The sequence below is a fragment of the Monodon monoceros genome, unplaced genomic scaffold (genome assembly GCF_005190385.1).
Source record: "Monodon monoceros isolate NGI ecotype Baffin Bay Population unplaced genomic scaffold, NGI_Narwhal_1 Super_Scaffold_11, whole genome shotgun sequence".
NCBI lineage: Eukaryota > Metazoa > Chordata > Mammalia > Artiodactyla > Monodontidae > Monodon > Monodon monoceros.
The window spans coordinates 123990030-124016265 of NW_021703767.1; the positions used below are offsets into that span (position 1 = coordinate 123990030).

General features: G+C 38.5%; 1 protein-coding gene across 13 annotated transcripts in view; it reads left to right on the top strand.

The window, feature by feature from the left end:
- The first annotated feature begins 597 nt into the window (after window positions 1-597).
- The window catches only part of CEP70 (centrosomal protein 70), an 80039-nt gene continuing 54400 nt past the window's right edge, over window positions 598-26236 (top strand). For 7 of the 13 annotated variants that reach the window (XR_003792332.1, XR_003792333.1, XR_003792334.1 and 4 more), the window contains exons 1-7: window positions 637-683; window positions 2277-2375; window positions 3060-3162; window positions 21872-21997; window positions 24724-24814; window positions 24939-25062; window positions 25395-25575. Coding sequence is in view for 10 of the 13 variants with exons in the window: in XM_029214374.1 (XP_029070207.1) it covers window positions 3154-3162; window positions 21872-21997; window positions 24724-24814; window positions 24939-25062; window positions 25395-25575 (531 nt within the window). In the remaining 3 variants the exon portion in view is untranslated. Of the gene's footprint in view, window positions 684-915; window positions 952-2276; window positions 2376-3059; window positions 3163-19927; window positions 20381-21871; window positions 21998-24723; window positions 24815-24938; window positions 25063-25369; window positions 25576-26236 lie in introns of those variants that run through there. The other 6 variants (XM_029214375.1, XM_029214376.1, XM_029214371.1 and 3 more) reach the window with 6 other exon arrangements.

Here is a 26236-nt window from a genome sequence, read left to right on the forward strand (position 1 = left end):
CTTTCCCTTCTGTGCCCTAGACACCTTTCTCTGATCATGCCTATCACACTGCACCTTAATTTCAGGGTGTATACCTATCTCCCTAACTAGATTTTGAACATCTCCAGCCAGACACTTTTGCATTTTTGGAGCTCGATGTATGGCCTGACACTTCGTGGAGATTTGGAAAATGTTTAATGGGAGGGTAAAACGTCATCAACAAACACTTATTTGCGTCCTCCAAATGCCAGGCGCTGCACCGCTCAGCCAGGTCTGGAACATAGAGAACACGCTGACGTGATCCGCAGGAGCTAGCAGACACGACGTGTGTATGTGTGTGTGTGCGTGTGCGTGTGTGATCCAGGTAAGTGAGAGAGACAACTTGAGCCAGAGCCTATTTTCAGCTGCAATGGAAGTGCGCAGGCGCAGACGACAAAACCAGCCCGGCACGCACAGGTCTAAGTCAAAGTTAGGCCCCATCCCCAGAAGCGGAGCCAACCAGAGGGCGCGGGGCAGGCCCAGCCTTCACGGGCGGCCTGAGAAAATCGCTCCGGAGTTTAAGCCAGAGCAGAGGCAGGCTCCTCGACGCGCTCGGGCTCGATTGGCCGGCCTCCCACGGCGTGGTAACGGTCGCAGAGGCGGGGCCGGGCCGCTGAGCCGGCGGGGTTGGGCGCGCTGCTGGAGGGCGGTAGCGGCTGAGTAAGGTGAGCGGCTCTCGGGGTTCACAGAAGCGGCGGCTGGAGCCCCTGCCTGAGGAGCCCCGGGAACTGACCACACCTGCGCCCTGCGAGTGGTCAGACTGACCCTTGCTGGGGTTCCCAGAGAGGAGCAATGAAAATCCCAGTGTAAAGGCCGGGGGGAGCGGGGTGACCTGAGAAACCTGGTTCAAGTCTGGCTTCCCGCCCTTTGTGATCTTTGGCTTCCCATTTAACGTCTCAGCGCCTCAGTTTCTTCATTTGTAGGACACAGCTGGTAATTCTTGCCTTATATGGTGGTTGAGAAGGTTAAATGAGGCAGTGAGTGTGAAGCGTGGAATGATTGCCGGCGCAGTCTGGATTCTGGATAGGTTGTAGTTACTCCGTTCCCAAGCGTCCACTAGGGCCGACCCGCTCCACTTTGCAGTTGTCAAGGTGTTTGAGAAGGTCTCTTGGCTAGTGAAGGCCCGTAGCAAAAGGTGGGGGCTCCGCGGACGGGTAGAGTAGGTATCTCCTTCTCCGGTTTATTAGGCCCATTTCAGAATCGGAGGGGCCTCTTTATGCGGAGCCTAATTTGATTTTATTAAGAAAATCAGTGAGGTGAAAATATTGCAAGGCTAAGAGACCCGTGACACGCAGACCAAACAGGTTTTTGTACCACTTTATTTTCTAACCGTAATAATGTTAAACACTGGGCACGCATTACCTTTGTTGGTTTCAGTCCTCTGTATGAGGTTTTGTTTTGTTGTGTTGTTTTACTTTTGGTATTGCCAAGTAGACCCGGGCCTTCCCCGCCCCACTTTGGGGAAGAGGTGGCTGACTAGGGTTTTGCCCGCAGCTTCTGCTTGGAGGCGTGTTCTGACCCTTTATGTAACCTCTCGCGGGGGCAGAATGATTTGGTTGAGATGAAATCCCGTGCTAATTCCGTTTCCTTATTTGCGGTAGATTCAGTTCTTTTTAGGAAGTTAAACAGCATGTTGGCATATTTTTGGAATAGAGCTTTTGCATTTAATAGACAATAGAGACTTTGAAAGCATTGGATGTTCCATTTATTGCAGTAAAGTGAAATACGTACTTTTGAGAAAGCTAATTCCACATTTTGATGTGACTCACTTGAGAAAGAACAGCTACTGGTCATGCTTTATTTCCAGTTCCCCCCCCCCCAAAGTAGTGAAAAATGATTACATTTTAATTTATGGTGCATGTTACAGGGGCTTCAGACCTATAAAGGGCAAGTTACCAAAGGACTCTTGGGAGATCTCAGTGCAAGGAGATAGAAATGTGTTTTGCTTCTATGCACTTGGCTTTCTATGCTGTGTACAAATGAACTCCAACCCTGCAACTCCTATTCTCACAGTCTTACTTTAGGTGTGTTATGACACTGATTAAAGCAAGCTGCACCTTCTGCTTTGGCTTTGGGAAGCATTGGGTCTCTTCTGACTCAGAGTTCCAGACCTATGTCCTGTTACAGCTTGTAGTGGGGTAAAGGCAGCTGCAAACTATTGGCACATTAATTTCACAGTATGGACTTCTGAAAAGGAGGGCTTGGTCACAGGTGAAATTGTGAAAGTTGTTCTCCCTGCCTTTGCTTTTTGTGTTCAGTGGTATTGTCTGAGAGTACGCCTGCCTATGAGAATTATTCTACTGCCGCAGACCAGCCAGAGAAAGAGGATTTCGCCGCCCAGGGTCAGAAGGGAAGGGGTAAGGAACTGAAGTAGCACCGACGAATGGGGTCAGAAGGACCAAGACAACTGATGGTTGCAAGGCAAATTTTATTATGCTACAGTTGCAGATTATATAGACTAGAAAAAGGAAGGTTGCCAGATGGTGGTTTACATTATCTACAGACTGTCTCGGCTCAAGGTTAACTTCCCTGGGAGAAAACCCATAAACCCAGAATCATCAAAAATAACCTGCACGTGCAGGGGGGAGACAGCTTTGCTTGTCTCATTTTACATTCTTTCTGATCTCTGGGCCCTGGTGATTTATCTCCCATGGAATGGAACAAGGAGAGGAACAAGTAGGCACAGTCCCTTCGAGTAGCAGCGGCATGCCTGGCATGTCTGCAGCTTGCTCTCAAGGCTGACTGCTTCCCACATTCTACCTTTGAAGCCAGAATCAGAATTGATGCTAGATGATGATAGAATTGGACTCCCAGGTAAATGTTTCAACAGAGCGGGGACAGGAAAGATAAGGGGAAAGAAGACAATGGTGAAGGCATGTGGTGGTGAGCATCGGAGTCCATTAGCTAATTCAGTTGTTCCAGCTTCTGTTTAGTGGTTACCACCGGTAAGACAGATGCCTGTTCTGGGAATAACACGTGACCATTCTTACTAGGAGATGAACTTTTTAAGATTTGGGTCTCTTTATCTTTTTGAAACTTAGATGAAGATCCAGTTTCAGATATGAGAGTCACTGAGTGATCATTTCATTGAGATCAACTTGAATGACCAGGTGAAAAGTGCAAGAGGACTGTGCTATGACTGAGGTATGTCTGATGTGACAGATAACTCTCTCTGGATGTTGAGAGACTGGAAAGGATCTGCTAATTATGGAATACTATATGTATATTTTGACCTCCTCATAATCCTGTCAGATACTGTATTTTTTTTTTTTTGGCCACACCCCACCACAGCATGTGGGAGTCTTAGTTCCCCAACCAGGGATCGAACCCATGCCCCTGCATTGGAAGTTCAGAGTCTTAACCACTGGACTGTCAGGGAAGTCCCTCCTATCAGATTTTTTAAACTCAATTAAGGAAACTGAAGCCCAGAATGGTTAAATAACTTTTTAAGATAACACAGATAGCTGGTCACCACTTCTGTGTGCCAGGCACTGTTCTATTTGTCCTTTCTATATTAACTTTCCTAATCTTCACAAGAACCTATGAGCTAAGTACTTTTATTATCTTCATTTTATGATAAGGAAATTGAGGCACAGAGATTAGTACTTTCTTGGTTGTGTGGCAGAATCCATGATTCGAACCTAGGCATTCTGGCTCTACCAGCCTTCTTTTAGTTAGTATTTCCTTTCCTTTCGCTTTTATTGTTATTTAACAAAATCTTTTTATTAAAAAATGAATTTTTATTATGAAGTCAAACAAAAGAACATACATAAAAATGTGTAACTTAATGAATTACTGAAAGACGATACCACCTAGGTCAGGGTGAAGAACCATGCTAGCTGTGTTAAAACTTCGCTCCATCCCAATTACAACTACTTGTGTACTCCCATTAGTAGCCACTCTTCTGACTTTTATAGTAATTGCTTCCTTGTGTTAAAAAAAGTTTTTTCATAAATCTGTATTCTTCAGCACTATAATGTAGTCTTGTCATTACATTTTAAAAAAAATCTCTTTTAATCTGTAGGTTTTCTCCCTATTCCTTTCTTTTCTTACAATTTATCTGATGAAGAACTTGGGTCATTTGACGTGTATACCCTACAGTCTGGATTTTGCAGATTGCACACTCATGTACAGTTAATTATGTTTCTCTGCCCTGGGTAATTCCTGTATATTAGTAGCTGGATCCAAGACTGGATCAGACTCAGATTCAATCCCTTTGGTAATTCTCTAGGTGGTGTTTGCCAAGACCATAGGAGGTGTGGAATGTCGTATTGTTTCTCTTTGTGTTTTCAGCACCTGTTTGTACTTGATGCCTATATCTGTTCATTGAAGGTTGCAAAATAGTGGTATTCTATCGTGGCTTTTTTACTTATTAGTTGGAATATTAGTCCTTTATCTATCATTTGAATATGCAGCAGTACAATTCCTTTAGGAAAGGCAGCATAAGTGTTTGATTCTTTCCATTTATTTACCAGTTTTTGAGAAAGTGAATCGATTTTTTATCTTCTGAAGACAATTCTTTTTTGTATTGTTTTTGAGACAATTCTTTTTAAAAATCTAATATCAGTATGAGGTCATGAATTTAAACATTTTACGTGTTTCAGTTCATTGCAATTATTATTATCAAAGCTCATGTGGTCTCATCTTTGGCTGGGGGGAGCCTATTCAAGCCTATCCTTTTGATATGACCCTACTAGTCTTTAATAGCTTCCTTGTTGTCGGATATCTTAAATCAGTTCTGTCCCAAATCTGAAATCATCATTTCTTCAAGAAACTCTGTTTTTTTAAAGAAGGAAATAGCATTTCAAGATCATAATCTGTATTCTAGGGATACTGAGTCAGTCACCGTTTGAGGGCTTTCAGTAGACAGGCAGATATAAGTATCCTAGCTCTATCTATAGACGCACACAGAACTCTTTTCATCTTGTAAAGCTGAAACGTTATACCCGTTAAACAATAACTCACCATCCCCCCCAAGACCCTGGCAACCACCATTCTACTTTCTGTATAAGTGGAATCATACAGCATTTGTTTTTTTGAGATTAGCTAATGTCCTTAAAGTTCATCCATGTTGTAGCATATGTAAACATTTCCTTCCTGTTTAAGGCTGAATAATATTCCATTGTATGGATATACCATATATTGCTTATCCATTCATCTCTTGATGGAACTTGGGTTGCTTCCACATTTTAGCTATTGTGAATAGTGCTGCTGTGAACATGGATGTACAAATATCTCTTCAAGACCCTGCTTTCAATTCTTTTGAATATACCCAGAAGTAGAATTGCTGAATCATAAGGGCAGTTCTACATTTAGATTTTTGAAGAACCACCATGCTATTTTTCACAGCAGGTGTACCATTTGACATTCCTACCAACAGGGCACAAGGGTTTCAATTTTTCCACATGCTCACCAACATCCTCACTATCTGTTTTTTTGATAGTAGCCATCCTAATGGGTATGAGGTGGTATCTCATTGTAGTTTTGATTTGCATTTACCTAATGGGTAGTGATATTGAAATCTTTTCATGTGTTTATGGGCATTTTTATATATTCTTTAGATAAGTGCAAGTTCCTTGCCCATTTTTTAATCAGAATTTTTGTTGTTGAGTTTCAGGAATTCTCTATGTATTCTGGATATTAATCCCTTATCACAAATGATTTGCAAATATTTTCTCCCATTCCATGGATTGCCTGTTTACTCTGTTGACAATATGTTTTGATGCACAAAAGTTTTAAATTTTTGTGAAGTCCAATTTGTCTGTTTTTACATTTGTTGCCTGCGCCTTTCCTGTCATATCCATGAAAGCATTGCCAAATCCAGGATTGTGAAGCTTTTACCCTATGTTTTCTTCTAAGAGTTTTATAGTTTTGGCTCTTACATTTAGATCTTTGATCCATTTTGAGTTAATTTTTTTTTTTTGTGGTGCGCGGGCCTCTCACTGTTGTGGCCTCTCCCCCTGTGGAGCACAGGCTCCAGACGCGCAGGCTCAGTGGCCATGGCTCACGGGCCCAGCCGCTCCGCAGCATGTGGGATCTTCCTGGACCGGGGCACGAACCTGTGTCCCCCGCATCGGCAGGCGGACTCTCAACCACTGCGCCACCAGGGAAGCCCCATTTTGAGTTAATTTTTGTGTATGGTCTTAAGTAAGGATCCAACTTCATTCTTTTTACAGTTTTCCCAGAAGAGGAAGAGACTGACCATTCCCCTTTGGATTTTTGGCACTGTTGTTGAAAATCATTTGACAATAAATGTGGGGAATTATATCTGGGCTTTTTATTCTCCTCCATTTGTCTATATGCCAATACCACTATGTTTTGATTTTTATAGCTTTGCAGTGAGTTTTAAAATCAGGAAGTGTGACTTCTCCAGCTTCTTTCTTCTTTTTCAAGATTGTATTGGCTATTCAGGGTCCCTTGAGATTCCCTATGTATTTTAGGATGGGTTCTCTATTTCTGCAAAAAATGTCATTGGGATTTTGATGGGGATTACACTGAATCTGTAAATTGCTTTAGTTAGTATTGATGTCTTAATATTAAGTCTTATGATCCATGAACATAGGATATATTCCCATTTATTTATGTCTGTTTAATTTCTTTGAGCAATGTTTTGTAGTTTTCATCGTACAAGGCTTTCACTTCCTTGGTTAAGTTTACTGCCATTTTTATTCATTTTTATGCTGTTGTAAATGGAGTTGTTAATTTCCTTTTTGGGTTATTCACTGTTAGTGTGTAGAAATGTACTGATTTTTATATGTTGATTTTTGTATCCTGCTACTTTGCTGAATTCATTTATTCTAACAGTTTTCTGTGTGTGTGTGTGTGTGTGTGTATTCTTTAGGGTTTTCTGCATATAAAATCATATTGTCTGCACATAGAGGTAATTTTATTTCTTCCTTTCCAATTTGGATGCCTTTTATTTCTATTTCTTGCTTAATTGCTTGGTGAGAACTTCCAATTCTACATGGAATAAAAAGGCCTTTACACAGAAAACTATAAAACACTGATGAAAGAAATGAAAGATGACACAGACAGATGGAGAAATATACTATGTTCTTGGATTGGAATAATCAATATTGTGAAAATGACTGTACTACCCAAAGCAATCTACAGATTCAGTTCAATCCCTATCACATTACCAATGACCTTCTTCACAGAATTAGATCAAAAAATTTTACAATTTGTATGGAAACACGAAAGACCCTGAATAGCCAAAGCAATCTTGAGAAAGAAAAACAGAGCTGGAGGAATCAGGCTCTCCAACTTCAGACTATACTACAAAGCTACAGTAATCAAGACAGTATGGTAGTGGCACAAAAACAGAACTATAGATCAATGGTACAGGATAGAAAGCCCAGAGATAAACCCATGCACCTATGGTCACCTAATCTATGACAGAGGAGGCAAGAATATACAATGGAGAAAAGACAGCCTCTTCAATAATTGGTGCTGGGAAAACTGGACAGCTACATGTAAAAGAATGAAATTAGAACACCATACCTAATGTCATACACAAAAGTTTTCAAAATGGATTAAAGACCTAAATAGACCAGACACTATAAAACTCTTAGAGGAAAACATAGGAAAAACACTGTGACATAAACCACAGCAAGATCTTTTTTGACCCACGTCCTAGAGTAATGAATATAAAAACAAAAATAAACAAATGTGACCTAATTAAACTTAAAAAGCTTTTACACAGCAAAGGAAACCATAAACAAGATGAAAAGACAACCCTCAGAATGGGAAAAAATATTTGCAAACGAAGCAACGGACAAAGGATTAATCTCCGAAATATACAAACAGCTCATGGAGTTCAATATCAAAAAACCAAACAACCCAATCAAAAATTGGGCAGAAGACCTAAATAGACATTTCTCCAAAGGAGACATACAGATGGCCAAGAGGCACATGAAAAGATGGTCAGCGTCACTAAATTATTAGAGAAATGCAAATCAAAACTATAATGAGGTATCACCTCACGCCGGTCAGAATGGCCATCATCAAAAAATCTAAAAACAATAAATGCTGGAGAGGGTGTGGAGAAAAGGGAACCCTCTTGCACTGTTGGTGGGAATGTAAATTGATACAGCCACTATGGAGAACAGTATGGAGGTGGCTTAAAAAACTAAATATAGGACTACCATATGATCTAGCAATCCCACTACTGGGCATATAGCCTGAGAAAACCATAATTCAAAATGACACATGTACCCCAATGTTCATTGCAGCACTACTTACAATAGCCAGGACATGGAAACAACCTAAGTGTCCAATGACAGATGAATGGATATAGAAGATGTAGTACTTACGTACAATGGAATATTACTCAGCCATAAAAAGGAACAAAATTGGGTCATTTTTGGAGATGTGGGTGGACCTAGAGTGTGTCATACAGAGTGAAGTAAGTCAGAAAGAGAAAAACAAATATTGTATATTAACTCATATATGTGGAATCCAGAAAAATGGTACAAACGAACCTATTTCCAGGGCAGAAATAGAGATGTAGTTGTAGAGAATGGACATGTGGACATGGTGGGGGGAAGGGCAGGGTGGGACGAATTGGGAGATTAGGATTGACATAAATACACTACCATGTGTAAAATAGCTAGTGGGAACCTGCTGTGTAGCCCAGGGAGCTCAGCTCCATGCTCTGTGATGACCTGGATGGGTGAGAATGGGGTGGAGTGGGAGGGAGGTCCAAGAGGGAGGGGATATATGTATACATATAGCTGATTCACTATGTTGTACACCAGAAACTAACACAACATTGTAAAGCAATTATACTCCAAAAAAAAAAAAAAAAAAAGTGGTGAATGTGGACATCCTTGCCTTGTTCCTCATCTTGGAAAGCTTTCAGTCTTTCACCATTGAGTATGATGTTTACTGTAGCTTTTTAATATATGGCTTTTGTTGAATTAGTTTCCTTCTATTCCCAGTTTGTTGAGTGTTTTTATCATGAAAGGGTGTTGGGTTTTGTCAAATGCTTTTTCTGCATCAGTTCAGATGATATTTTTTTTCCTTCATTCCATTAATGTAGTGTAATACGTTGATTTCTTTTCATATGTTGAACTATTCCTACATTCCAACTATAACTCCCACTTGGAAATGGTGTGTAATCCTTTTAATACGCTGCTGAATTTGGTTTACTAGTTATTTTGTTGAGGATTTTTGCATTGATGCTTATAAGGAATATTAGTCTTTAGTTTTCTTTTCTTGTATTGTCTTTGTCTGGTTTTGATATTAGGGTAATGCTAACCTCCAGGAATGAGTTAGGAAGTGTTCCCTCCTCTTTAATGTTTTGGAAAAGTTTGAGATGTTTTGGTAGAATTCCTCAGTGAAGCCACCATGTCCAAGGCTTTTCTTTGTTTGGAGTTTTTTGGTTCCTGATTCAATCTCCTTACTAGTTATAGGTGTACTGAGATTTTCTATTTCTTTGTGATTCAGTCTTGGTAAGTTTTGTATTTCTAGGAATTTATCCATTTCATTTTGGTTATCTAATTTGTTGGCATACCATTGTTCATAGTATTGTTTTATAGTTTAAATTTCTGTATAATTGATAGTAATGTCCCCACTTTCATTTCTGATTTTAATAATTTGAATCTTCTCTTTTTTTCTGTTCATCTAGCTAAACATTTGTCATTTTTGTTGATCTTTTCAGCTGTCTTTCATTGACTTCCTCTATTGCTTTCCTATTCTCTATTTCCTTTGTTTCTGCTCTAATTAATCTTTATTATTTTCTTTCCTTTGCTAGCTTTAGGTTTAGTTTGTTATTCTTTTTCTAGTTTCTTAAGTTGTAAAGTTAGGTTGTTAATTTGAGACCTTTCACATTTTTTAATGTAAACTTTTATACCTATAAATTTCCCCCTTAGCACTGCTTTCACTGTGTCCCGTAAGTTTTGTGTTTTCATTTTCATTAATATCATAAGTATTTTCTAATTTCTCTTGTGATTTCTTCTTTCATCCATTGGTTATTTACAAGTGTGTTGTATTTAATTTCCATAAATTTATGAATTTTTTATTTATGTTATTGATTTCTAACTTCATCCATTTGTGGTGACTTAATTTGTGGCCTAACATATAGTCTATCCTGGAAAATGTTCCATGTGCACTTGGAAGACTGTGTATTCTGTAGTTGTTCGGTAGAGTGTTTTTGTTGTTTTTTTTTTTTTTTTGGCCACACCACACAGCTTGTGGGATCTTAGTTCCCTGACCAGGGATCAAACCCGTGCTCACTGCAGTGGAAGCTCAGAGTCCTAACCACTGGACCACCAGGGAATTCCCCAGAGTGTTCTTTATAAATCTGTTAGATCTGGTTGGTTTACTGTGTCACATCCTGTTTCATTACTTTTCTTCCTGTTTCATTACTTTTCTTCTATCTGGTTGTTATATCTATTATTGAGAATGGGGTGTTAAAGTCTCCAACTACTATTGTAGAACTATTTCTTCCTTCAATTCTGTCAATTTTTACTTCATATGTTTTGGTGATCTGTTATTAAGTGCATAAGTGTTTGTAACTGTTATATATTCTTGCTGTATTGAATCTTTTATTAATATGTAATGTCCTTCTTTGTCTCTAGTAACCTTTTTTGATTTAAAGTCTATTTTGTCTGATACTAATATAGCTACCCTTGCTTTCTCTTGGTTATTATTTTCATGGAATATCTTTTACCATCCTTTCACTTTCAATGTCTTTGTGTTGCTGGATCTAAAGTGGGTCCTGTTTTAGATACATGTAGTTGGATTTCTTAAATTCATTCTGCCAATCTGTCAGGAGTTTAACCCATTTACATTTAAAGTGATTACTCATAGGTAGGGATTATTTCTCTCATTTTGCTATTGTTAGTAATATCTTATGGCCTTTTTATTTTCTCATTTCCTGTATTACTGTCTTTTGGTGTTTAGTTGATTTTTTTGTAGTGAAATGTTTTTCTCTTCACTTTTCTCATTTCCTTTTCTATATATTTTATCACTGTTTTCTTTGCAGTTACCATGGAGATTACATTTAACATTATAAATTATAACACTCCCCCACCTCTTTTAGTTGTCGATGTTGTACAATTACATCTTTATACATGTGTGCCCCAAAACATAAATTAATAATTATTTTAAATTAATTTAGTCTCTTATTTATTTTTAATTTATTTTTATTTTTGGCTGCATTGGATCTTCATTGCTGTGCGTGGACTTTCTTTAGTTGCGAAGAGCAGGGTCTACTCATCATTGCAGTGCGCAGGCTTCTCCTTGCGGTGGCTTCTCTTGTTGCAGAGCACAGGCTCTAGGTGTGCGGGCTTCAGTAGTTGTGGCTCACAGGCTCTAGAGCGCAGGTTCAGTATTTGTGGTGCACAAGCTTAGTTGCTCTGCGGCATGTGAAATCTTCCCAGACCAGGGCTTGAACCCATGTCTCCTGCATTGGCAGGCAGATTCTTAACCGCTGCACCACCAGGGAAGACCCTAGTCTCCTAAATTAGGTGGAAAATGAGATGTGACATTACATACCAAAGTTACAATAATATTAGCTTTTAGACTAGTGATTGTTTTTTTAAAAATTATCTGTTTCTTAACACATTATCCACTGGAGACTTATTAATGTGTCTTTTATTACCCAAATGTTATTGACTGGAGATGTATCAATATGTTTTTAGAGAGTGATACAATTAACATCACTGTGCCAAGCTGTTAGAACTTAAAATTGATCAAAGGTTCTTTATACAACTTATGATTGTCATTATCATTCACATTTTGCTCCTTTAAGTTTTTGTTCCAATCTTGTGTATATTATAAATGCAATTTTATTATGGTAAAATTTTCAAAAATGACGCATTGTGAAATTTTGAGTGAAGAAGAATTTTTCAATGAATTTATGCAGGTACTTTCTCTGATTTTCCGAGTGACATATATACTAGTGTCTCAGAAGATGATAGTTCTTCAGAATATAGTTCTGATTTAGATGATGTGAATATTAGGCCAACAAAAAGACAAAAAACCTTAGTGATTGATTCTGATACAGAAAGTGAAAATGAAGCTCATGGTGCTGGAGAATGCTCCTTTGTTTCTACAGAAGAGTGGATTGAAGACAACATTTCACGAAAATTAGAAGACTTACAGATGTGTCAGGTGTAACTGTTGAGTGTAATAACCCACAAAGTGTTAGTGAAATAACAGAATTAATTTTTGGTAACTACTTTTTCGAGTTGGTCACTTCTCAGACAAACTTGTATCACCAACAGAGTGAAAAATCATATAAAAAGTGTGATAAGGCTTCAAAATGGACTGATGTAACATAGTGACATGAAGAAGTTTCTTGGATTAATAATTTTGGTGGGACAAATAAGAAAGTCACACTGGAAAGAATATTGGTTGGTTGATCCCTTACTTGAAACACCTATCTTTCCAAAGATTATGACGAGAAGAAGGTTTGAACAAATAATGACATTTCTTCACTTTAATGATAACTCAGAAACTCCACTTCCTGCAGACAGAATTTAAAAAGTTAAACCTCTTCTGGATTATTTTCTACCAAAATTTCAATCGGTCTATAATACCCAAACAAGAACTATCACTTGATGAGGCAATCATAAAGTGGAGAGGACGGCTCAGATTCAAAACCTGTAATCCCAGAAAACTTACAAAACATGAAATTTTGGTCAGGATGGTTAGTGAAAGTGAAATTGGATATCTGTGCAACCTTAAGATTTACACAGGTGAAGGAAAGAAACTGCAAGAAACAATATTATGGGTCCTACAACCTTATCTTGATTTATGGCACCATATTTACTAAGACAATTATTACAACAGTGTGTCCACATCTGAAATATTGTTGAAAAATAAAACCAGAGTTTGTGGGACCATAGGAGAGAATCGTGTCTACCAAACGAATTAAAGGAGAAATCTAAAAATCTACAGTGGGGAGAAATGACATTCTTACAGAAGGGAGAAGTGATTCTTATATGGAAAGATAAGAAGCTAGTCCGCATGGTGACAAGTATTCATGATGCCTCCATAGCATCTACAGGAAAGGAAGACAGGAGGACTGGCCATCAGATAAGTAAGCCTACTTGTGTATTAGAGTATAATGTATGAAAGGAGTTGATTGATCCAATCAATATCTGGCAAACTTCAATATCCTCTGGAAAACTTGAAAATGGTATAAGAAAGTGGGTTTCTATTTGAGTAATTTCAGTTTATTCAATGCATTTAAAATTTATTGTAGCCTTAAGGCACAGAATAAAATTACTTACAAGCAGTTTTTGTTAGCAGTAACTAGAGAATGGGTAACTGGTGAATGTAGTTCATTCATTCACCATTCTGGTGAAGGTAGTGGTAGTCCTGCACCTGGTCCTTCTTGTGGCATTTCTAAAAGAGCCCCTGCACAAAGATCCACCTTGTCAATTCTCAGGTAAAATAAAAGAACATATCCTAGAGGAAATAATCCCCACAGGACTAAAAAAAAATGCTGCCAGATAGTGTAGAGTCTGCTCTTCCAGGGGAAAGTGCAGTGAAACATGGTGTATTTGTAATAGATGTTCTGTTCCCCTGCACAGAGGTGCCTGCTATACTCCCTGTCACACTCTAACGAAATAATAGGATGCTTTCGTTTCAAATGAATACATTAAGTGCAAAAAAAGTTGTTGATATTTACTCAAACATGGGTGTTTCAGTATTCACTTACATAACAAATTGATGGCCACAGACGTTAGCTTCTATAAAACTCCCCTGGTCAGTAATGTGTTAAGTCATATAGAAAACAAAAAGTGGAGTTACACATCTTTGTCATAATAATAGTAGCTTTTATAATTGCCCATGTATTTACCATATTTACCATGCCATTTACTTTTACTGAGAGCTTTAGTTTTTCATATGGCTTCAATTTACTGTCTAGTGTCCTTTCATTTCAACCTGCAGGACTCCCTTTACCATTTCTTGTAGGGTAGGTCTAATGGTAACGAACTCCTTCAGCTTTTGTTTATCTGAGAATGTCTTAATTTTGTTCTCTCTTTTGAAGGACAGTTTTGCCAGATATGGGATTTTTGATTGACAGTTTCTTTCTTTCAGCACTTTGAATGTATCATCTCACTACCTTCTGGACTCCAAAGTTTCTGTTGAGAAATATGCTGGTAATCTTATCGATGATTCCTTGTATGTGATATGTCACTTCTCCCTTGCTGCTTTCAAGATCCTCTCTTTGTGTCTTTCAGAAGTTTGATTATAGTACTTCCTGGTGTAGGTCTCTCTGAGTTTACATTTCTTGGAGTTTGTTGAGCTTCTTGAATATATATATTTGTATCTTTCAACAAATTTGGGAAGTTTTCAGCCATCATTTCTTTAAATATTCTCTCTGCCACTCTCTCTCCCTTTTCTCCTTCTAGGACTCCCACAGTTTGTATGTTGCCCTGCTTGATGGTGTCTCACAGTCCTTTAGGCACTGTTCATTTTTTAAAAGAAATATTTATTTATTTGGCTGTGTTGGGTCTTAGTTGCGGCATGTGGGATCTTTTTTTTTTTAATTTTTATTTATTTTATTATCATTATTTTTTAATTTATTTTGGCTGTGCTGGGTCTTCGTTTCTGTGCGAGGGCTTTCTCTAGTTGTGGCAAGCGGGGGCCACTCTTCATCGTGGTGCGCGGGCCTCTCACTATCGCGGCCTCTCTTGTTGCGGAGCACAGGCTCCAGACATGCAGTCTCAGTAGTTGTGGCTCACGGGCTTAGTTGCTCCGCGGCATGTGGGATCCTCCCAGACCAGGGCTCGAACCCGTGTCCCCTGCATTAGCAGGCAGATTCTCTGCCACTGCGCCACCAGGGAAGCCCCGGCATGTGGGATCTTTTGTTGCAGTGTGCGGGCTCTTCTTTGCAGTATGCAGGCTTGCGACATTTGGGCTTCTCTCTAGTTGTGGTGTGCGGGCACCAAAGCCCGTGGGGCTCTGTAGTTGCAGCACTTTGGCTCTCTAGTTGCGGCACGCAGGCTTAGTTGCCCTGCGGCATCTTAGTTCCCTGACCAGTGATAGAACCAGCATCCCCTGCATTGCAAGATGGGTTCTTTTTTTTTTTTTTTAAATCAAAAAATTTATTTACATTTTGGCTGCATTGGGTCTTTGTTGCTGCACGCGGGCTTTCTCTAGTTCCGGCAAGTGCTGGCTACTCTTTGTTGTGGTGCACGGACTTCTCATTGTGGTGACTTCTCTTGTTGCAGAGCACAGGCTCTAGGCTTGCGGGCTGCAGTTGTTGCAGCACATGGGCTCAGTAGCTGTGGTGTACAGGCTTAGTTGCTCTGTAGTATGTGGGATATTCCCAGACCAGGGATTGAACCTGTGTCCCCTGCATTAGCAGGTGGATTCTTAGCCACTGGACCATCAGGGAGGTCCCACATTGTTGACTTTTATTCAGTCTTTTTTTTCTGTTCCTTAGAGTCGATATTTTATATTGTCTTACTGTCACTTTTACTCATTCTTTCTTTTGCCTGTTCAAATTGCCTTTGAATGCCTCTAGTGAATTTTTCATTTCAGTTATTGTACTTTTCAACTCCAGAATTTTTTTGATTTCTTTTCAGGTTTCCCATCTCTTTATTGATATTTCCATTTTGTTCATATATTTTCTCTTAATTTTTCTCCACATCCTCCTTTAGTCCTTTGAATTTTTTTTTTTTTTTTTTTTTTTGCAGTACGCGGGCCTCTCACTGTTGTGGCCTCTCCCATTGCGGAGCACAGGCTCTGGACACGCAGGCTCAGCAGCCATGGCTCACGGGCCTAGCTGCTCCGCGGCATGTGGGATCTTCCTGGACTGGGGCACGAACCCGTATCTCCTGAATTGGCAGGCGGACTCTCAACCACTGTGCCACCAGGGAAGCCCAGTTCTTTGAATATTTTTAAGATGGTTGTTTTAAAATCTTTGTCCAGTAGTTCTGCCATCAGGTCTTTTTTTTCAGGGACAGTTTTTGTAGATTTGTTATTTTTCCTTTGAATGGGCCATACTTTCCCGATTCTTTGTATCCCTTATTTTTTGTTGAAAACTGAACATTTCAATCTAATAATTGGGTATGTCTGGAAGTAAGATTCTCTTCCTTCACCAAGGTTTTCTGGGTTTTGTTTTTGTTTGTTTTAAATTGTCATGGCTGTCTCAGGATCAGCCTGAGGTATAAACTTAAGGTCTTTTTTTAGCCTACACCTTTCTCGGTCATGTGCAGTGACTTTCTAATTTCCCATATGTGCATTTACTTTTATTTTTTTTAATTATTATTTTTAAAATTTTGTCTGCATTGGGTCTTTGTTGCTGCATGTGTGGTTTCTCTAGTTGCGGCAAGTGGGGCCTACTCTTCATTGTGGTGCACGGGCTTCTCATTTGTGGTGGCTTCTGTTGTGGTGCATGGGCTCAGTAGTTGTGGCTCGTGGGCTCTAGAGTGCAGGCTCAGTAGTTGTGGTGCATGGGCTTAGTTGCCCCACGGCACGTGGGATCTCCCCAGGCCAGGGATCAAACCCGTGTCCCCTGCATTGGCAGGCGGATTCTTAACCACTGCGCCACCAGGGAAGTCCCTGCATTTGTTTTTAAATGTCCTAGTTTTTAAATGTATGGTTTCCAAAAGGGGAAAAGAGAAGAATGAAGAGAAGAAAAGGACAATGGTCCTTTAAATCCCCTGTACATCACTTTAACCAGCGTGAGAGGAGCTTATAACAATGGGAGGAAGTACAATAAGACCCTTGCTTCTTTTTCTGCTCCTCTGAGATCAGAAGCAGCAATCAGTCAGATCACAGAACCCCAGAATTTGGAGGACAAGATCCTTTTTGCCCACCCTGACTCACATAAACTGGGTATAACCTGCTCCTGGTACATTGTGCACAGCTGCCTGCCTTAAAGCTGAGGGTGGGGAATAGGTAACTTTTACCCTGCTGAGAGGTGAAATAGACTGAAATTAACCACAAATCATCATTTAATACTTCAGTGGAATTTGCAAGCCTCAATAGACTCAGAGTTCCAAAATAGTTAACATGAGACAGATTCTGCCAGTGAAGTTTTTTTCTAGTTGGGGAGACTCATTCCTTATGCTTCCTACGCTGCCATCTTCCCAGAATCATCTCTTCCTGATCTTGAAGAAATGGATGATTTCAGATTTGGAGCAGAACTGGTTCAAGATATCAGACAACAAGGAAGCTACTAGTGGAGTCATATCAAAAGGATAGGCTTGAATAGCCTTCCCCCAGCCAAAGATGAGACCACATAAGCTTCAATAATAATAATAATAATAATAATAGTGAACTGAAATCCATAAAATATGTTTAAATTAATGACCTCATACTGATATTAGATTAAAAATTTTTTTTTTACAGTAGGTCCTTCTTGGTTATCTATTTTAAATATAGCAGTGTGGGGCTTCCCTGGTGGCACAGTGGTTGAGAGTCCGCCTGCCAATGCAGGGGACACGGGTTCGTGCCCCGGTCTGGGAAGATCCCGCATGCCGCAGAGTGGCTAGGCCCGTGAGCCATGGCCACTGAGCCTGCGTGTCCGGAGCCTGTGCTCCGCAACGGGAGAGGCCACAACAGTGAGAGGCCCGCGTACTGCAAAAAAAAAAAAAAAAAAAAAAGAAATATATATATATAGCAGTGTGTTTATGTCAGTCCCAAACTCCCAATCTATCCCTGCTCCCCCAACCATAAGTTCATTCTCTAAGTCCGTGAGTCTCTTTCTGTTTTGCAAATAAGTTCATTTGTATCATTTTTTTTAGATTCCACATATAAGTGTTATCATATGATATTTGTCTTTCTCTGTTGGACTTAACTTCACTTAGTATGATAATCTCCAGGTCCATCCAGGTTGCTGCAAGTGGCATTATTTCATTCTTTTTAATGGCTGAGTAATATTCCATTTTATATATACCACATCTTCTTTATTGATGGACATTTAGATTTTCTTCCATGTCTTGGCCATTGTAAACAGTGCTGCAATGAACACTGGGGTGTATGTATCTTTTCGAACTGTGTTTTTCTGCAGATATATGCCCAGGAGTGGAAATGCTGGATCATATGATAGCTTTATATTTTAGTTTTTTAAGGAACCTCCATACTGTTCTCCACAGTGGCTGTATCAATTTACATTCCCAACAACAGTGTAGGAGGGTTCCCTTTTCTCCACACCCTCTCCAGCATTTATTGTTTGTAGATTTTTTGATGATGGCCATTCTGACTGGTGTGAGGCGATATCTCGTAGTTTTGATTTGCATTTCTCTAATAGTTAGCAATGGTGGACATCTTTTCAGGTACCTCTTGCCCATCTGTATGTCTTCTTTTTGTAAAAAAAAAATTATCTATCTTTGGCTTCGTTGGGTCTTCGTTGCTGCGTGTGGGCTTTCTCTAGTTGCAGCAAGCTGGGGCTAGTCTTTGTTGCTGTGTGTGGACTTCTCATTGCAGTGGCCTCTCTTGTTGCAGAAGCACGGGCTCCAGGTATGCAGACTTCAGTAGCTGTGGCATGTTGGCTCAGCATTTGTGACGCGCAGGCTCAGTAGTGGTGGCACACGGGCTTAGTTGCTCCATGGCATGTGGGATCTTCCCAGACCGGGCTTGAACCCGTGTCCCGTGCGTTGGCAGGCAGACTCTCAACCACTGCATCATCAGGGAAGTCCCTGTATGTCTTCTTTGGAGAAATGTCTGTTTAGGTCTTCTGCCTATTTTTTCACTGGGTTGTTTGTTTTTTGGATGTTGAGCCGCATGAGCTGTTTGTAAATTTTTGAGACTAATTCCTTGTCGGTCGCATTGTTTGTGAATATTTTCTCCCATTCTGTGGGTTGTCTTTTCATTTTGTCTGTGGCTTCCTTTGCTGTGCAAAAGGTTTTGAGTTTAATTAGGTCCCATTTGTTTATTTTTATTTCCATTACTCTAGGAGATGGATCGAAAAAGATATTGCTGTAATTTATGTCAGAGTGTTATGCCTATGTTTTCCTCTAAGAATTTTATGGTATCTGGTCTTACATTTAGGTCTATAATCCATTTTAATATTATTATTAATAATAATAATTGCAGTGAACTGAAATGTATAAAATATGTTTAAATTCACAACCTCATACTAATATTAGATTTTTAAAACAGGATTATCTTCAGAAGATAAGGAACCAATTCATTTTCTTGAAAATTGGTAAATCAATGGAAGCACCATTAATGTGGGACCTTCTTGACATATAAGAACGACCCAGAGGAGAGGAAGCTAGGTTTCAGAGGTGGTTTGCATCTGGTTCACCCTTATTCTGAGAGTTATAGCCCATCTAGGTAACAATTTTAAATGGGGGAGTGACTTTGATTTTAGCATTCATTTTCACAGATTTTTCTTTGGATTTGGCAAATGCCTTCAGGGAAAAAGTGAATTTTAATCTTCTTGATTTTTTTCCCTTGATAATTCGTCATTATCTTATTAGTTCTTTAATGCTTTTAAGAAGAAGACATTTCTTTAACATAGTTTATTCAGCTTTTTTCATTGTCTTTGGAGGCAGAGTTTTCTGCTGTACTATTACCAAAAAGTAGGCTACTCACCTCATGGAATTTAGTCTTATGTAGACGTGTTCATATAAAACAAATTACACAGATAACTAAGCTGTGTAATTTGTAGAAAAAGTCTAAGATAATATACAGTGGTATGATTAGGTAAGATCTGTTTCATTCAGCATACTAATATATGGCAATAACACCAATTATCTATAAGTTTCTATGTTTCAGGTTCTACGTACTTTCTATATGTTGTCTGACTTAATTCAACCTATGAGATATAGGTATTACTGTGTTTTCTCTTTTACAGATGAAGAAATCAGGGCTCAAAGATGTTGAGTTTGTCCATGTCACACAGTTTAATAAATGGTTAAGCTGCTAGTCACTCAGGCCACCTGACTCTGAACCTCTAAACCTTTATACTTTACTCTTTGTAGTGCTAGAAGAGCATATAAAAAGAGGACCTGATCTAGTCATGGGATCAGGGGAGATTTCCCTGAAGAAGGAAATATGAGTCGAGAGCTGGAGGTCAAGTATGAGTTAACTAAGTGAAGAGGATAAGAGTGCCTAGCCCTAGAACCTGGAGGGAGATGACACTTTGAAGATCTGAAAGAAGTCTGGTGTGGCTGTTAGGGAGATTGTTAGACTATGTGGCTCCACACTCTTGGGGGATTCTCTTACATTGATATTTACTCCCCTTATGTTTGCTACAGACGTATTCTTCCCACTTTAAAACTGACTGACTCCTGATGGTGATGCAGTAGGAAGAACACAGCATCACCTCGGAAGTATTCTTGCCAAAAAATACTGAACCTGAATTTAGATGTAACTAGTTTACAAGAAATACAGGGGATGAAGAAATATGTTAAATGATAAGAATACAATAAGCCAAATCTGAAATGTGAGTAACTCTATAAGACAAATGGCCTATTTCTTCAACAAATAAATGTCAGGTTAAAAAAAAAGAGGGTGGGGGAGATGAGTGAGGTTGTTACAGATTAAAAGAAATTTAGGAATGCTATATGCATTCCTTGAATAAAAACCCCAAAAGACATTTTTAAGACATTTGGGGGAGAATTGAACATGGGCTAGATATTAAGTGATAGTAAGGAATTATTATTATAATTGGGTGTGACAGTGGTATTGAAGTTATGTTTAAAAAGGGTCTGTATTTATTAGAGATGAATACTGAAATATAAGTGGGTAAGGAAGAAATGAAACAAGTATGGAAGAATGTTGGTTATCATAGAACCTGAATTAATGGATACTTGGGTTCATTGTACTCTTTCTCTACTTTTATGTATTTTTGAAAATTTCTCTAATGAAAAGTTTAAAAACTAGCTGAAAGGTGATAGCCGTTGAAGTTGGCTGATATTTTTGAGAAGTATCTTTATTTAAAATAAAGGTGGGAGGGGTGAACATAGTGGGTGACTTAGTTGTTGGAGACCAGAATTTAAAGGGGAGAGAGTACTCTGTGATGTCAAGCAGCAAAAATGGCAGAATTTGAGAATTTGTAACATGTTACTAGGTTTAGCTGAAAATGAATTATTGGTGGCTAGTAAATTGTTTAGTTGGATTTCACTACCTGAAGCAGATATAAAAGGACAGAATGGTGCTTTGCAAGAAATACTGAACTAGCAGCGGGGAGACCTACTTCTAAGGAATCTTGGGAAGATCATTTTACCTCTCTGGGTCTCAGATGGTTTTAGCATCTGATATACTGGTACAATTCTCCCAGCACTCTCTCTTGCCAGCTCTGGGCAGCTATAGATTTTGGATTAAACAATTTCCGAGGTTCTCTCAAGCTCTGAGATTCCATGATGCTAATGAATGTGTGTGTGTGATTGTGCCTCTGCAAAGGAGCAGTTAGATATCAAAAAATCCAAGGAAATATTTTCCTACAGAGTGGCACAGTCTTAGACAGCAAGAGCAAGTGATGGGAGGGTAAACTTAATATAAACCTTTGTGTGTGCCATACAGAATCCTTTGTTGCTAGTTTCTTAGCTACTTAATAAATAAAGACCACCTAAGAATGGGGCACGTCATTTACCCTTCGAATTAGTCCAGTGAATTGTTAGACTGGCCTGTAACTTTGGGTCAGACACAGTTCTTTTAGTTTTTTGGGGAAGCAGCTTCCAAAAAACATCAATTTATTTATTAGCATCACTTGCTTTTCATATTATCTAGTTAAAACAAATAGTTTTCTTTGTGTGTATGTATGTAAAACCCCATAATGCTTTATTTCTGGAGGAGAACATTATAAAATTCTTGAAATCAGTTTTCTTAGAGGTCATAAAAGTTTTGACACAGGAATACTTAAATTGCCTAAGAGTAGTAGGTTCTTTTAGATGTAATTTCCTTTAACAACTGCTGCACTTTTTTCTTAATTTAGGCAACTCACACATTTTTATTGCCAACCTCTACTTCCTTTGACTCTACAAAGAAAATTGTATCTACAGCAGCCCCTAAAGCCCAGGAGTCCAGCAAATCATCAGACGGACTCATGACTGAAAAACAGGTAAACCTAAAATATTTGAAGCCAGTGTTTGTCAAACTATATGTCAAAGAATACCACATCTACAAATGTGAAAAATCTTACTTTCAAAGGCTGGTTTAGTAAAATCATTTTGGGAAATGATGAGTTAAAGACTATTAAGTGATACCATTATTCTAAGACTTCACAATACAGTAAGTCCCCTACATACGAACCTTCAAGTTGCGAACTTTCAAAGATGCGAACGTGCATCTGGTGCCAGCAAGGAACCAGAACCTGTGCCATCCACGTCAGGCGTGAGTGACATTGCAGCTCGCCCTCCGTCTCCTGCTGCTGAGGATTGTTCAGCTCTACCATCTCCCACCTCCTCCCCCTCCTCCAGTCAGTAACTCTTCCTGCCCGTTTACTTGATACCAGCCCCTGTATGCCAGCTGTTGTACTGTACTAGTGTACTTTTCAAGGTACTGTACTGTAAGATTAAACATGTTTATTTTTTGTGTTTGTTTGTTTTTTATGTATTATTTGTGTGAAAAGTATTAGAAACTTATTACAGTACAGTGCTGTATAGCCGACTGTGTTAGTTGGGTACCTAGGCTAACTTTGTTGGACTTAAGAACAAATTGGACTTATGAACGTGCTCTCGGAACAGAACTCGTTTGTATGTAGGGGACTTACTGTACTATCAGTCTCCAAAAAGAGGCTTTAGTATACAGTATTTCCTACTTATTTAACACTAATCTGATGAATATTTCATTAGACTGGTGTTCTGCAGCACATACTTTGGAAAATACCATTCTCAACTATTTTCAGAATTTGCAAACAGTTATGTTTTTCTTTCTCTTAAAAGAGCTGTCAAAGAACGATATGTGTAATTGGGTCATTCAAAATGTGTGACATTGTTATTTATAGAGCATTTTGTTTTTATGAGTCATAGTAGGCATCCACTTATATACCCACACAGAGCTTTTGGCTTATCAGCATAATTTTAGTTCTGTGTCATTAATCTTTGTGACCAGAAGACATAAATAAGGGAGAAGGTTGTGGGAGGGAGGAGGATTATAGAAAGGATAAAGAAAGGGAAGAAAGTCAGCAGTCAAAAGGAAAGATTTGTTTGGCACTGTGAGTCATAGTGCTATCAGAGAGTCATCATAATAATTCGTTTTTTGTCTTGATAGATTTTTTTTAAATTGAAGTATAGTTGATTTACAGTACTGTATTAGTTTCAGGTGTACAACACAGTGAATCAGTATTTTTACAAATTTTACTCCATTAAAAAATATTATAAGGGCTTCCCTGGTGGCACAGTGGTTGGGAGTCTGCCTGCCGATGCAGGGGACACGGGTTCGTGCCCCGGTCTGGGAAGATCCCACATGCCGTGGAGCGGCTGGGCCCGTGAGCCATGGCCGCTGAGCCTGCGCGTCCGGAGCCTGTGCAATAAGATAATGGTTATAATTCTCTAGCTATATGGTGTATCCTTGTTGCTTATCTATCTTGGTAGATATTTTAATGTCTGAGGGGCATTTGGATGTGGAGAATACTTTTAAAAATTGTCTAGGTGGGTGGGAGGGGAGAAGTCTAAATTATTAATCTTGAAGTTATTATGATATTTACATACTCTACACTAATGAAAATGTATAAAATATATTTTTTCAAGCATTTAAATAGATTGAAAATTCACTCAAATTATGTTTTCACAAATAAATAAGATACTTAAGGTATTTTTAAAAAGAACACAAAGTACCTCACACAGTGATTTCAAAATTGATCATTGTACTTAAATTAAGAGCCTGTTATAAAACTGTTAAGATCATGGATTTAAATGTGTCATTTAAAAAAATCTCCATTTCTGTTCTTATCTGTATTTTATGTTCTTATTTTTCTTCCCATTGTTAGGTTTTTATTTATTTTAGTTTTTATTCTTTTTTAATCTAGAGAGTGAGAGTTACCCTCTCAGGTTTATGGTGTAAATACATATTTAGAATCAGCAATACAAAACTTGAGTGTCTTTCAGAATGATTCTACTAGAATCAGTTACCTGGATGGGCAGACTCCTTTTCATAGTTAGTTCCTTGTATGATGGACAAGTTCTATCTAAATTACTGGCTCTGTCAAGTCAGATATGTTTTGATTTTGTTGTGACCCTAGTCAGGATTAAAGTGACACTTGTTTCTTAGTGACTCAACCTTCCTTTACTCTTAAATTAATATAACCTAATTTGCAGCTTTTTATTTTGATTGGGGCCTGGTCTGGTTCAGTTAAATAAAAAACCTAAGGGCGGGACTTCCCTGGTGGTCCAGTGGTTAAGACTTGGCCTTCCAGTGCAGGGGGTGTGGGTTCAATCCCTGGTTGGGGAGCTAAGAACCCACATGCCTCGCAGCCAAAAAACCAAAACATAAAACAATATTGTAACAAATTCAATAAAGACTTTAAAAAAACAAAAAACCTAAATTCTGTTTGTTTCACTGAAATTACAAGGTTTTTAATTTTTATTTAATTTATCCATGAAGGCCTATATATGAGTATTCTGGAATTATATAATGTAATTATCTGTGCTTCTTTGCATCCTTTTTAGTCTCTTAATTTTGTTAGAAACAAATTTGTTTTAATTTTAATCATTATATGTGTATAAAAATTCCTATTAAAGCTTTTGGAGAAAAAGTCTGTTATTTTGGAAACAAAGGAAATTATATACAAGGGTATTTCTTCACCTTATATCTTGAAGTTGATCCTTTTCTCCCTCGTAATTGTAGCGGGAAGAAGCAGAATGGGAAAGCATAAACGTGCTGTTGCTGATGCATGGCTTAAAACCTTTATCTCTAGTCGAAAGAACAGATACGAAAGGTAATCAGGTCCTATTCTTGCTTCTTAAGGTAAAAATGTTCTTTTTCTGTTAAAAAATTTTTGATGTTCAATTTTTTTCCTTATCTTTATTTTTACTATGTGTATTACATTTCAAAAAATGTAGATCTCATCATTTTTGACAAACAGTCATCACAAAGGATGAGGGAGAATTTAAAAACTTTGATGGAAGAAACATCACGTCAACAGAACATGATCCGGGAGCTCATAGAAACTAATAAGCAGCTTAAGTAAGAAAATGGAAAAAAAAGATCTCTTTTCAATTGTTTGTGTACAAGTGGTATGCATTCTAAAAATAACTCCCTTGAAAAAAATCTTGAAATTTAATTTTCCATTGTGATTAAATATTAAATTAAAAATGTTTTTAGTAGGTAAATCTTTTGGTAATAGCTTAGCTTAGATATGTAATGGTATCCTATATTTCTTCAGTTGGTTTGTGTTATAGGATAGAAATTTTAAGAATGCAAAGAAATTTTAGAAACTCATTGTGTTGTTAGATGGATATGTTTGTTGATATGTTTTATTTTTATTACTAAGGGAGGAATTGTGTATGTGTTATTAGAAATGAACTTCAGCTACAACACAGCCGAGCAGCAGATCAGGAACAACGAGCTAATGACTTGGAACAAATTATGGAGAGTGTGAAATCCAAAATTGGTGAAATGGAGGATGAATCCCTAAATAGGGTTTGCCAGCAACAGAATAAAATAAAAGAACTTCAAAAGGAGCATAAAGCTTTACAGGTACTGAGCTAAACATTTTCTTACATGATGGTATTAAGACAGCTTGTCAGGGTTACAGGTGACTTCGTGTTGCTTAATTCAGTGGTCCTTATCTTACTTGACCTATCGTTGTTGCCTTGAAATACTTTATTTGCTTCGTTTCCAGAACATCCTCTCTTCTGGTTTTCCTCAACCCCACTGGTTATTTTTCAGCTCCTTTGCTGATTCTTCTCATCTTCCTAACCTCTTAGTGTTGGATTCCCCAGACCTTTCTCTTTCCTATAAATTCTAACTCCCTTGGTGATGCTCAGTCTAATTCACAGCACTTTTAAATCCATAGCGCACACCTCTTCCCTTAATTTCAGACTCACATCCTGCACCCTACTTGATATCTCTACTGGATGTCTAATAGACATCTAGAACTTTTTTACATGTCTAAAACTGAGCTCCTGAATTTCCTTCCTAAACTTTCTTCTTTTAGTCTCCATTCTGGTCCAAGTCACCTTCATTTCTTTCCTGCTTCTCTCTTGGTTTCCCTACTCCCACCCTTGCCTTTTTCAATGTGTGCTCAACATAGTAGCTCAAAACACTCCAATGACTTTCCTTTTTGTTTTTTAAGAGGAAAATCCAAAACTCTTACCATGGCCTTACATGATCTGGCCCCGTGTTACCTTCTGACTTC